Raw genomic sequence first — 13,221 nt, 5'->3', positions numbered from 1 at the left:
AGGTAAAGGGTCCGTTCCTTTCCAAAATGATGCAGGTTGTGCAGGTCTTTTAAATTCTCTACTGCACAACATGCTGGATCCCCGTCTCTTTCCTTGTGTAGCCAGGCTTTCTTGACTCTTGTCAGCCCATCTGCTTTATTTTTTGGGACGGAACTAAGGTAATAGTTACCTTTAGTTCGAATTCTCGAACCCAGTCTCCCAGCGCTCCAAGTCTACGCTTGATAAGCATCTCCGCTGCTCCTTTTGTTTTGATCCGCTTATCACCAGACAGCTCCGATTTAATCTACGACACCACTGTTGCAGAGTCTGTTTTAACATTCACTATCTGTAGCCCCCATGTTAGAGCCAGATTGATGCCTTTCATCACAGCATCGAGTTCCCCAACATTGATATGGGCGCTATCATCCTTTTTGCGTAGCCAAGCAGCATCTTCAACAGCCACTTCTCCTATTTCCAATAGTACCCCTAATGCTACACTGCTAGCATCAGTCCATATCACCCCTTCATGGCCCTCCTTTACATGCCATTCACCTCTCACAGGGTCCATTTTTTCACTTCTGCAATGACTTCTTGTATCATGCGAAGCACTTCTTGATCAACTGCATCTTCCCAACTGTCTGTCCCAGTCTGCCTTTTAATAAAACTGCACGCAGTTCGCAGCCATCCAGCTATTGGGTAGTGGCCAACCAGCTTTCCGCATATAGAGAAAAGCTCTCTCTTGGCTAGGTCAACATTGGCTTCAGGGATCTCATTTCCTCGCCCAAACATCAATTTTCCTGCCTTATTGTTCTGTAGTCGAAATCCCAAAGCCATTCCGTTTTCCAGTGACTCAGGCGGTTTTGTCGTCAGTCCATATGCTTTAATATGCTCTCTCACCCTTTCCGCAGTCCCCTCTGTTTCGTCCACTAGTATATCGTCGATGTAAGAGCAGGTGCCTATCTTCACTGTATCGTCTTTGGCCAACACTGCCTTTAGAACTGCCGTCATTATCTTTGGTGCGGAGTTCAGACCAAATCCTTATCTGGTCAGACAATAAACTTGACCTTTGTACTCTACCGATTGATATTTCCACAATTTCTCATCCACATGAAGTTGGAGGTAGGCTGACTTCAGGTTCACAATTTTAGTTGCCTGCTTCATCCTCCTCCATTTCCTTACGACTTCTTCACACACGTCGATTCCGTCCTTTGTGTGACAAGCGACAAACTTGTTCAGCTCACGGAAATCCAACACTGGCCTAACTTTCTTCTTAATAGGTTGGACTAAAGCCATGAGTGGCAAAATTCCTTCAACTTTCACTGACCACGGCATTAATATTCCTTCATCTATCCATCAGTAAACTTCTTTTTCAAACTGCGGCTCCGCAGCTCCTTTCAGTGTGCTTTTGCCATCGCCATTCTACCATCCATTTTTCGCCATCGAAGCAGGCTCAAAAGTCATCGTCCTCAATCAGACATGGTCGGGGTTTCGACGGTTGGTTGGTATCACCCCTGGTTACACTTCCTGTTATTCCCGGTGCACTCTGATTGCCAAATTTCACCTACAATAGTAGCTCCTCCCAGTCGGTCTATCGCGTCCAGGCCCAGCACCACATCAATTCCTGCAACCAGTCTATCTAGCACGATCACTCTTAGTCGCAATGGCATATTCCTTACTACAATCTCCGCATCGGCCTCTCCACAGCATTCCACTTCTCTGTCATCCACCGCTCTAACGTTGCTGGTTCCATTCCAAGAGTTGGCGACGCTCGTAGTAATAAGTGTTGTTGTACATCCAGTATCAACAAGAGCTCTAGCCCTCTTTCCATTGATTGTGATCACTAACTGTGGCAACAAACTCTCATACGCATGTTCAGTATAAAAGGGGTGACTACTGGCGCAATAGCACCCTTTTACTCGTTTCCCGGAAGCGAAGGGAAATTCCTGCTAATGTGCCCTACTTGGCCACACCGGAAATAGATAATGTCTGGCCGTGGCTCCCTACAGTCTCTCATCAGGTGTGGTCCTTGACATCGAAAGCATTTACCGGTAAATCAACGGCCTTGCTTCATCACTGGTCGCTCCTTTCTGCTTGCCACAGCAGCCGTGACTGCCCGCAGCTCACCGGACTGTTTCGCCAAAACTTCAGCATGCCTTAGAATCTCCTCCACCTCCACCTCCATAGTTTCAATATCAGTAAGTCGTTGCAGTTCCATAGAGATGCGATCAGGGAAACCAGTTACAAGCGCCAGCTTCACAGTCTTCTCAAGGCTGCGTCCCCCATATCCAGACAATCCTGCTAGCCGCCTTATCTCTGACACGTACACGTCCACAGACTCCCCAGTCCAGGTGACTCTTTTGAGCTTGTTGTAAGCCTCAAACGCGCTCTCAGAAAATGCGGTCTTTAACCGGTTTTCAATGCTCTCAGCAATTGCCTGATCCGTCTCTCCCATTTCTAGATAGACCGCTAGAGCACTTCCTTCCAAATACATTGGTATTAATGTGGCTACATCCTCGATCTTCTGCAGCCTTGCCAACAACTTCAGCTTGTTAAGCCACGCAACCACGTCACCTTCTCCAGTAAAAGGCCTCAGGATATCGCTGCTCAATCTTACTTGGTCACCCATTTTTGTCACTGTGCCGAAATAGCTTGACGTTAAATTTGAACTCAAACTCAGATCAAAAGTCTCAAACTCAAATCCAACTGTTCTCTTCTCTCTGCACTTTCCACACTGACTCCCAAAATAAAGATGACGGCTCTTTTATAGAGAGACCCAACCACATCTCATTTGCATACCCCACCTCTCGTCACATCACGTGATTTTCAGTCGATAAATACCAGGAGGCGGCCAATTTTATTTTCTCTTTTTTTTCTTTCCTAACACGAGCCGCACGATGCATGAGGTAAGGTTCTTTACTTTTAACCACAATATATATATATATATATAATCTACACACACGAAGGACGTTCCAAAATAATGCCTCCTATTTTTATTTGTGCTCTCTCTCTACCTCTCACTCTCTATCTCTCTCTTTCTCCCTCCCTCTATCTATCCATCTATATTTCTATCTATCCATCTCTATCTTTATACACGCGCGCGCACGCACACACACACACACACACACACACACACGAAGAACGTTCCAAAAATAATGCCTCTTACTTTTATTTTTATTTCACCTGAATGGGTCAGATATTACAAATTGCATTGTTATGATGACTGGACTTATCCATTCATGATCTGAAAGTTTCACCTATCTATTCCAGATATTGACGCTGTGAGACTCTATGAAAGTAAACTGTCATGAACGTGCGTCAGAAGCAAAGGTACGTCATTAAATTCCTCCATGCAGGCAAAAATTGAACAGATCAACATTCACCAGCGCTTGTTGAACATTTATGAAGCCGCTGCAGTTGATGCCGCACAGTTAGTAGATGGGTTAGTCGAGTTCAGGCTTGCGACAGAGATGTGAATGACAAAGCGTGCTCTAGACGGCCATGCAGATCAACTACCCCAGAAAATACTTTCTCCTTGATCTACTCATTCGCACCGATCGGTGAATGAACATTTATGAAGCCGCTGCAGTTGATGGAATCTACGTTTAGGTTTAGGCACAGATAAAGAGTGGGGAAATTATTGAGAGTGTTTTCTGCTAGACGGGTGGTTCTTGGGAAAGTTCGGCGAGGGGGGGGACCATAGATAGGAGCTCAGTCGAGCACTTGCCATGAAAATAACGATAATGGAGAGACAAACTCGCAACATCTCTTCTGTAAGAAAGAGGTTGCAGTGAAGAAAAAAGGAATCGCCTACGATGCTACGAAGTCTATTTTGAACTCTATCAAGGCAAGATAAGTCCTTTCTAGCAGCTCTTGCCAAGATGTGGCAACAGTACTCCATCCTTGGACGTATCTAGCTCTTAAATAGATAGAGAATTGCATCAGCAGTGAGATATCTACTGGATCGATAGAAGGATCCAACCATTTTCCCAGTGGCCTTGGCAACGAATTTAATATGTGTTTCATTTCAGATCAGGAGTAAAGGTGAAGCCCAAAAGCTTGTCAAAACATGAGGCCTCCCCAAGACAAGAGCCATTCATTTCAATTGATGCCAGATGGAGATCAGAGCTTTGATGATGTAAAGATAAAAGCTTGGTTTTAGATGCATTAAAAGTAACAAGCCACCTCTGTGTTCATTTGTTTTCCTGTCGTGTCTGTTGTAGAGCGTAGTATCATCAGCATATATTCCCATCTCACAGACAATTTTGTCAGGGAGGTCATTTATGAATACTAGGAATAATAAAGGTCCAAATGATAGACCCCTGTGGTACTCCCGCATTTATATCATATTGTTTAAATGTACGACCGTCGAGGACAACCTGAATTTTCTTATATGAGATACAGATATTCGAATGTTTCATTAAAGTTCTTTATTTCTCAAACACCGAGTAAAAAAATTGAGAACATAATTTAATTTCCCTCTCCTCAATTAACCACTTTCATATATTGTAGTATGTTTTTTGTTTTGGTCCTTTTGTCTTACTGGATTCCAAGACTAGAATTTATCTAATCTGGTGGAGTATCCCCAGCTTCGTGTTATTACTTGAGGTGACATCATTTGGAGAAGGTGCACCAATACTAAAAGTAAAAGCTAACGTAAGTTAGCCATAGTTAGGAGGAATATCATCTTATATGCACTGGAATGTTATTAGCTAAATAAAAAACATCATTGGGACTTGCATATGTTCATAGGCGACATAGTTGAAAGTTTAAAACGTGGAAGGTATTTCTGCCGCACTCTGTATATATATATATATATATATATATATATATATATATATATATATATATATATATATATATATTATGATTGTATTATATGCCTGTTCTAGTTGGTGTCGGTTTATAAATATGAGCTATCTGCTCATATGTAAATTATACTTAATTTGCATATCACTACATCTCACTATGATGGAGGGGCTTTATGCTGCGAGTACTTCTTGTACTTCTTCTCGTGCCCTCCTGAATATCTTCTTTTATCTCTTTCCTTTTCCTTAGAGATCTAGATCTATCACATCTTTCCCTATAATCGCAGTGATCCTCCTTCATATTCTGATCTTCCTCTTCTGCCTTGCCCCATTCTACTTCTTCCTCTTCTAACTCGTCCCTCTCTACTTCTTCCTCCGCAGTCTCATTCTGCAGTAAGTCTTCTGTTACGTCAATAATGGGCAGCTCTGACGGCATTTCCTCATCCGATTGTTCTCCTTGGGATCTTATTTGGTCAGCATGAGCTAGAACACTGTTCCTATTTTCTTTATTTAATATTACAGTATTATGTCTTTTCTGCATAATAAATTCTGCTGTCTTGGCTTCCGTATTCCGTGGCTTCCGTATTCCTATTTCTTTTGTACCACATCTTTGTATTTGTGGCATATTACATAGTCAAAGTGGATCTTAATTGTCTGCCCATTAAAGTAGATGGAGTTTCTGTCCTGCCTGCATGCGGAATTGTTCTATAACTTAGTAATAATCTTGGTAAGAAAGCATCGATTTTTTCCTTCTGTTGCAAGCATGCTTTTATGCCCTTCTTTGCCGTCTGGATTATCCTTTCCGCTATCCCGTTACTTTGAGGGTGATAGGGAGGGGTCGTGTAAGATCTGCATCCTATTTTCCTTAACCATTCATGCAAATCAGCATTTGCAAATTCTGGCGCGTTATCCGTCACCAATGTTCTCGGTATCCCATTTCTCGAAAATATTACTCTTAATATTTATTTTACGGTGGTACTTTTTTTATATAAGGTACTCTCACCACTTTAGGCCAACCGGAATATGCGGCTACTAATTTTAATAATAGTCTCATCTCATTGACATAGTCATGATCCATGTGTACTCTGCTCCACAGTTCTGCTTCTCGGGCCACACATGTATTTTCTTTTGCTTGAAATTCCTGAGTTCTATGCATTTTTTGCATCTTTTTACGTAGTCCTCTACGTCTCTTGAGTACTGCGGCCACCATGCTTCCAATTTTAATCTTCTTTGCGTAGCTGCCACTTCACAATGTACGTCATCGTATACACTTTTTATAACCTCTCCTCTGAGTTTCTGGGGGAACTATCAAGTCTCCATTACATATTATCCCTTTTTCTATAGTCAGTTTATGTCTTATTTCTTTGAATGGTCATTCAGCCATTGAACAATTTCCTCAGCAATTCTCTTTTATCCTCAACACTATTCTGTTTAACACTGGGTCATTTGTAGTTTCAGTAGCCATTTTATCTACAGATATTACATCGGTTTCTACAAGGCGCAGGAATGTGTCTTCAAATTCCTCATCGTTTTTGTCCTTATCCTCTCTATAAAACCTCAATCTAGATAAGGCATCAACGTGCAGTATCATATTCCCTTTAACATAATTAATGTCAAAGTCGAATGTCATCAGTCTGGTCGCCCAACATAATATTCTAGGCGTTGTAACTTTCGGTAGTTCTTTTCTTGGATTGGAAATAAATTCCAGTGGTCTGTGATCACTTTTCAACAAGAATTTTTCCCCATCAAGAACTGTCGTGCTCTCTCCGTTGTCCACACTATGGCTAGTGCCTCCCTTTCTATATTAGAATAATTGTGTTCAGTCATTAATCTCCTCGATAAGTACATTACGGGCTGACCATCTCGTGACAAATACCGGATACGGAATGCTCACTAGCGTCAATAGTTAGAGTTATGTCCTTCTTAGGGTCAAAAATTTGTACTATTGGCTTTTTCGACAGAATCTGTTTTAAGTTTTCAAAGGCTTTCTGTTGGTGTTCTAACCAAATGAATTCCGCATTTTTTTTTTCTTAACTTCGCAAATGGTTCTGTCAACTCATTATATTTTGGTACATATTTTCTATAAAAATTTACCAAACCCAAGAAAGACTCCAACTCTTTTTTATATTTTGGTGTAGCCACTTTTAGAATTTTCTCTATTAGCGCTTCATCTGGAGAGATCCCTTCCTTTGAAATTTACTAACCCAAAAATGATCTTTCATTACTGTTGGTTACACACTTTTTTGTATTTACTGTCATGCCAGCATCTCTTAACCTGTTCAGTATATTTTCAGTTTTTTTCTTTAAATCATCTTCATTTAAATCTCCAACACATATATCGTCTTGATAACAGATGGTATTTTCAACATTTCCTATTACTTTTTCAATAGCTTTTTGAAAAATTGCTCTTGCCGTTTTTATGCCATACGGCATCCTTTTCCACCTTAACAGGCCTATAGGAGTGTTTATGGTCGTCAATTCTTTAAAATGTTTCACCTACGGGAATTTGGTGGTAAGCTGATTTTAGGTCTATATTCGAAAATACTTTCATTTCGGCAACTTTATGTAAAGCTACTTCTACATTCGGAATAGGGTACAAGTCGGCGCAAACTTTATGGTTCACCCTATTTTATAATCTCCATAAATTCTCAAGTCAGTCATTTTTTTTAATACCACAATAGGTAATACCCATTTACTTCCTCTTGAAGGGGCAGGTTCTAATAAATCTTCCTTTATTAACTTTTGCAACTTAGCTATTACTAACGATAATGAATGCACTGGTAATTTTCTCGCTTCGTAGGAGGGGGGGGACATTTTCTTTTAATTTCAGACTAGCTTCATAAGTTTTTAATCTTCCTGGTTTTTTTTTTCCATTTTTATCTCATTAATCAACTTCGTTGAATTTGTTTTTAATACATCATTCCCCAATAGTCCATGCATTTTTCGGTAATTTGAAACTATAGTGGGTACTACTTCATATTTTTCTTTTAGTTCTATTGAACCTTCAAAGTAACCCATAATTGCTATAATCGAGCCATCAAACTGACATAATTGTATGTTGCTTTTTTTTTAACGCCCTTTTTTTCCCCACAAATTTCTGGATATTATGGTTACTTCTCTGCCAGTTATCTATTTGCATTTCACACAACACAATTGTTGATTTTCATTTTTATTTTTGTATCTCCATTCCTTGATCCAGTATTTTGTATATTATCCTTCTTTACATTAAAATTTTGTCTATTTTCATCCTCTATTCTTTCCACATTTTTCGTTTTACATACTTCTTTGAAGTGATTCTTTTTTAAACACTCTGAACATGTCTTTCCAAACGCTGGGCATTTTTCTTTTTTCCTTTCATGAATTTTTCCACAGCACATACAATTTTTTTTTCGTTTCCACTGTATACATGTCAGGCATTATATCTTCGTGGGAGTTTTTTTTTTATTTTGGTTGTAGGTATCTATTAATTCCTACTGTTGTATAAATTCTAGACACATATTCAAGGGCATGTTTGTAAGTTGTAACTGTTCAATTAGCTTATATCTATGAGCCGAATTATGCATACCTGCAATTAACCTTAGTTGAATTAACTCTTCTTCTGTTGTCTGTTCTTCTGTTCTTAGTTTTTCAAAGTCACAGTATTTACTCGTACTTCTTAACCGGTGTAAATATTTTACTATCGGTTCATCCACTTCCTGCTTCATTGCCATAAACTTGGTCCTTTCTGCAACCACCAGTCTTTTCTTTGGCCTCATGTTTCCCTTGATAACCTGACTTATTTCTTCGGAAGTCATTTCTTCTAGTTCTCGAGGGTAAACCATTGTAGCAACCTTCATAATTGCTTCACAAACAGCGTTAACCATAAACAAGTCGGTGATTTCATTCTTCCCTCCTCGTTCTTTTTCCTTTTTCTTTTATTTTTTTTTTTTTATTTATTTATTTTTATTTTTTATTTTTGTCCTTCAACGTTTGCTTCTCGCATTAGCACCGAAGCAACGAATCCACGCATCTATGTATTCCGGGTCTTCAAAGACGACAGAGGATCCTATCCGCGACGCCATTGATATGTCGTGTATAACGCTAAGCAAGCGTTGAACAACAACCTGTTCTAGTTGCTGTCGGTTTATAAATGTGAGCTATCATATGTAAATTATACTTAATTTACATATCACTACATATTATTTATACAATAGTGGCGGAAAAATTAATGGTTCGAATATTCATGTAAATCATGAAATTACGTCATCTTTTATTTTTCATATAAAAATTATAATTATTTTATATATATAAATTATATATTTTTCATATATAGATTATAATTATTTTTCATATATCAATTATAATTATTTTTATATATAAATTATAATTATTTTTATATATAAATTATATATTTTTCATATATACATTATAATTATTTTTCATATATCAATTATAATTATTTTTTATATATAGATTATAATTATTTTTTATATATCAATTATAATTATTTTTTATATGTAAATTATGATTATTTTTCATATATCAATTATAATTATTTTTTATATATCAATTATATATTTTTTTCATATATACATTATAATTATTTTTAATATATCAATTATAATTATTTTTTATATATGAATTATAATTATTTTTCATATATGAATTATAATTATTTTTTATATATCAATTATAATTATTTTTCATATATAGATTATAATTATTTTTCATATATCAATTATAATTATTTTTTATATATAAATTATAATTATTTTTTATATATCAATTATATATTTTTTTCATATATCAATTATAATTATTTTTAATATATCAATTATAATTATTTTTCGATATATACTATAATTATTTTTCATATATCAATTATAATAATTTTTCGTATATCAACGATAATTATTTTTCATATATCAACTATAATTATTTTTCATATATTAATTATAATTATTTTTCATATATAAATTATAATTCTTTTTCATATATCAATTATAATTATTTTTCATATATAAATTATAATTAGTTTTCATATATTAAGTACAATTATTTTTCATATATCAATTATAATTATTTTTCATATATCAATTATAATTATTTTTCATATATCAATTATAATTAGTTTTCATATATAAATTATAATTAGTTTTCATATATTAAGTATAATTATTTTTCATATATCAATTATAATTATTTTTCATATATCAATTATAATTATTTTTCAGATATCAATCATAATTATTTTTCATATATCAATTATAATTATTTTTCATATATCAAGTATAATTATTTTTCAGATATCAAGTATAATTATTTTTCATATATCAATTATAATTAGTTTTCATATATCAATTATAATTAGTTTTCATATATCAATTATAATTATTTTTCATATATCAATTATAATTAGTTTTCATATATCAATTATAACTATTTTTCATGTATAATTTAGAATTATTTTCATATATAAAATATAATTATTTTTCATATATAAATTATAATTATTTTCCCTTCTGAAAATCTGAATAAAAAACATTAAATGTTGACTTTTCATTTTGGTGGAGGTGTTTTTCTGAATTCGTCCATGCGACAGGAATTGTCTTATTAATTGCTTTCTCGCTTCCTATTACTGTTTTTAATAGTATCGTTCGGCACGTTCTTACTCAATAAATTATTTTTAATGAGATTGTCTTATATTTATTCGTATACAAATAAATACATTGTAACTACCGGCCGGTTTCGAGGAAAATAGTGACGCTGTAACTGATGTATATAGCTTTATTAAACACCGTGAACACTGTAAAAGAAAATATTACATTTAATAAGGAATACATTTTAATATCAATTTCCGAAAGAAACTTGATAAGTTCTTGGGATAAATTAATGAATGTCAATTACCATGTTGTCTCTCCAAGGGCCATTAGTCAAAATGATGTGGAATCGTTCTAGCCTCTTTCCCTACTTCCGCTTCGAGTCCGCAGAAATAGGGGGACAGCAACAACTGGTGATAAGGAAAGGGGGGAGGGGTTATTGAAATTGATGGGACTAGTATGGCCGCAGCTACACTCCCACCAAATTATCATCGATCATTGGCGAACCAGTTACTGATCGGTGGCAATTTCACTACAAGATCAAGTCTATTGCCTTATTTGTTTGTTTTTTTTATGTGTTATTTTCTACTAATACAACAAATTTTTGGATTGGGCGTTCAATAAATCTCTCCGCATTGCCTTTTAACTTGTCCTGACCCATTTGGAGTCTAACCTTTCGCACCAGACCATCTTTGCTCTTTATCGCATCCACTACTTTAGCCATTGTCCATTTGTTGCGAGGGAGATTGTCTTCCTTGAGGAGTACAATGTCTCCAGTCTTTATATTTCGACTGCTAGCATGCCATCTTTGTCTGGTGCTTATGTTGGCTAGGTATTCCCTTCGCCATCTGCTCCAGAATTGTTCCACAAGGTACTGAACTCTGCGCCATCTCTTCCTAGCATATAAGTCTTCCCTTACAAACTTCCCAGGTAGTGGCATTGGTGCAGTTGTCTTCATTTGTAGTAAGTGATTTGGTGTCAGGGGCTCGAGACACTTTGGGTCATTAATTGCAGCTATTGTGAGTGGACGGCCGTTTACAATCGTCATCGCCTCATACAAGAATGTTCGTAGCATGAAATCATCCAATCTACCAGTTGCTGAAGCTAACACAGTGCTCATTACACTTTTGACTGTGCGTATTTGCCGTTCCCATACACCGCCTATATGGCTTGCTCTTGGAACATTCATTTTGAAGTCACATTGCTTCTCAGCAAGGAAACTTGCAACTCTGTCTTCGTCCAATTCTTTAATGCTTCTCTTAAGTTGACTCTTTCCACTTACAAAGTTCGTTCCTTGCACCCCTGAGAGCTATAAAACATCTCAAGGCTTTTAGGAAGGCATCAGTGGAGAGGTCTTCCAGCATCTCTAGATGGATGGCTCTGGAGCTAAGGCATGTGAACGGAAGGCCATATCTCTTTATTTCCTTCCTTCCTTCCTTCCTTTCTTCCTTGTTTTATATAGAAGGGTCCGAAACAGGCTATTCCTATGTAGGAGAATGGTGGGGATGGTTCGACTCTTTCAACCGGAAGGTCAGCCATGCGTTGTTCTTCCAGGAGTCTGTGCATTTTCCGACAAATGACACAATTCTTAATATATTTTGCCACTATCTTGCTGACACTGATGATCCAGTAGCCATTACCTTGAACTTCATTTAGGGTCATTCCCCGACCCTGGTGCTGTATTTTATTATGATAATATTCAATAATTAAACGAGTCATGGGGCCTTCTTTTGGCAATAGTATTGGGTGCCTCGTCCCAATTGAAGTAGATCCCTTTAAACGCCCTCCAACTCTTAGAAGCCCATCTTTAATGATAGGATCGAGTTGGTAGAGCTCACTGTTTTTTTTTCAATTGCACTGGATATTCTTACTGAACTCCTCTTCCCACGTTTCTCTTTGTGCAATACTGATGAGTGCAAAGGAGGCTGATTCTCTTTCTCTTACGCTGATATGACCTGATTGGGACTTATTTGCCAGGCATTTTATTCGAGCGACTACATTCAGGATTTTATTCCAATTCGATAATCTGGAAAATCTGTCGAAGAAATGTTCTGTTTGAGTGAGCATTGTTTTCAGAACTCTCACTTCAGGATCTCCGATGATGGGTTCAGGACACTCTTGGATGGTAATGAGCTCACGGTCCCATAAGAATTTTGGTCCAGCAAACCAATTTGAGCCAATCAGTGCTCCCACCGTAAGTCCTCTAGATTCATGATCGGCAGGGCTTTGTTTTGTATAAATGTATAACCACTGGCTAGGATCAGTGCTATCGCTAATTTTTTTAACTCGATTGGCAACAAAGACATGAAATCGTCTAACGTCATTTTTTATGTAACCTAGAACGACTTGGGAATTTGTCCAGAAATATTCTTGGTCCACCTTTAAGTCAAGTTCTTCCTTCAGGAAGTTACTTACTGCTGCTGAGACGGTAGCAGCAATTAGTTCGAGACGAGGCACAGTGACAACCTTAATGGGTGCCACTCTAGCTTTACCCATGACCAACGTGCAATGCACTTTTTTCCTTGCAACAACTCGCAAATAGGTACATTGGCCATATCCAATGTTGCTGGCATCGGAAAATGGTGTAGCTCTATTTTTTCAATTGGGCCTATATTATCTGGGATGAAGCATCTTTGTATCTGAACTAGTTTGAGGTTATTCACATCTCTAATCCATGACTCCCACCTTGGTTTTAGTTCAGAAGGAATGGGCTCATCCCATCCAACTCTTGTTTACACATCTCCTGTAGCACCCTCTTACCGACTAGAACAAAGGGTGCAATAAATCCCAATGGATCATACACACCGCCACTGCTGACAGAATTCCACGTCGGGTAGCCGCTCCTGGATCAAGGGTGA

At 37.1% G+C, this 13,221-nt stretch overlaps 2 protein-coding genes across 2 annotated transcripts; both read right to left on the bottom strand.

Annotated features, from left to right (window-relative positions):
- Positions 1-10,934: 10,934 nt before the first annotated feature.
- Positions 10,935-11,552, bottom strand: LOC145240200 (uncharacterized). Its single transcript, XM_080103785.1, has one exon. It carries the CDS (start codon positions 11,550-11,552, stop codon positions 10,935-10,937), a length of 618 nt encoding a protein of 205 aa, XP_079959911.1.
- Positions 11,553-12,211: 659 nt separating this feature from the next.
- On the bottom strand, positions 12,212-12,859 carry LOC145240199 (uncharacterized). Its single transcript, XM_080103784.1, has one exon. It carries the CDS (start codon positions 12,857-12,859, stop codon positions 12,212-12,214), a length of 648 nt encoding a protein of 215 aa, XP_079959910.1.
- Between the last annotated feature and the right edge of the window lie 362 nt (positions 12,860-13,221).

The sequence above is a fragment of the Euprymna scolopes genome, chromosome 19 (assembly GCF_053919585.1).
Source record: "Euprymna scolopes isolate OS-2025 chromosome 19, ASM5391958v1, whole genome shotgun sequence".
Taxonomy (NCBI): domain Eukaryota; kingdom Metazoa; phylum Mollusca; class Cephalopoda; order Sepiida; family Sepiolidae; genus Euprymna; species Euprymna scolopes.
This window is presented reverse-complemented; position numbering and strand designations above follow the sequence as displayed.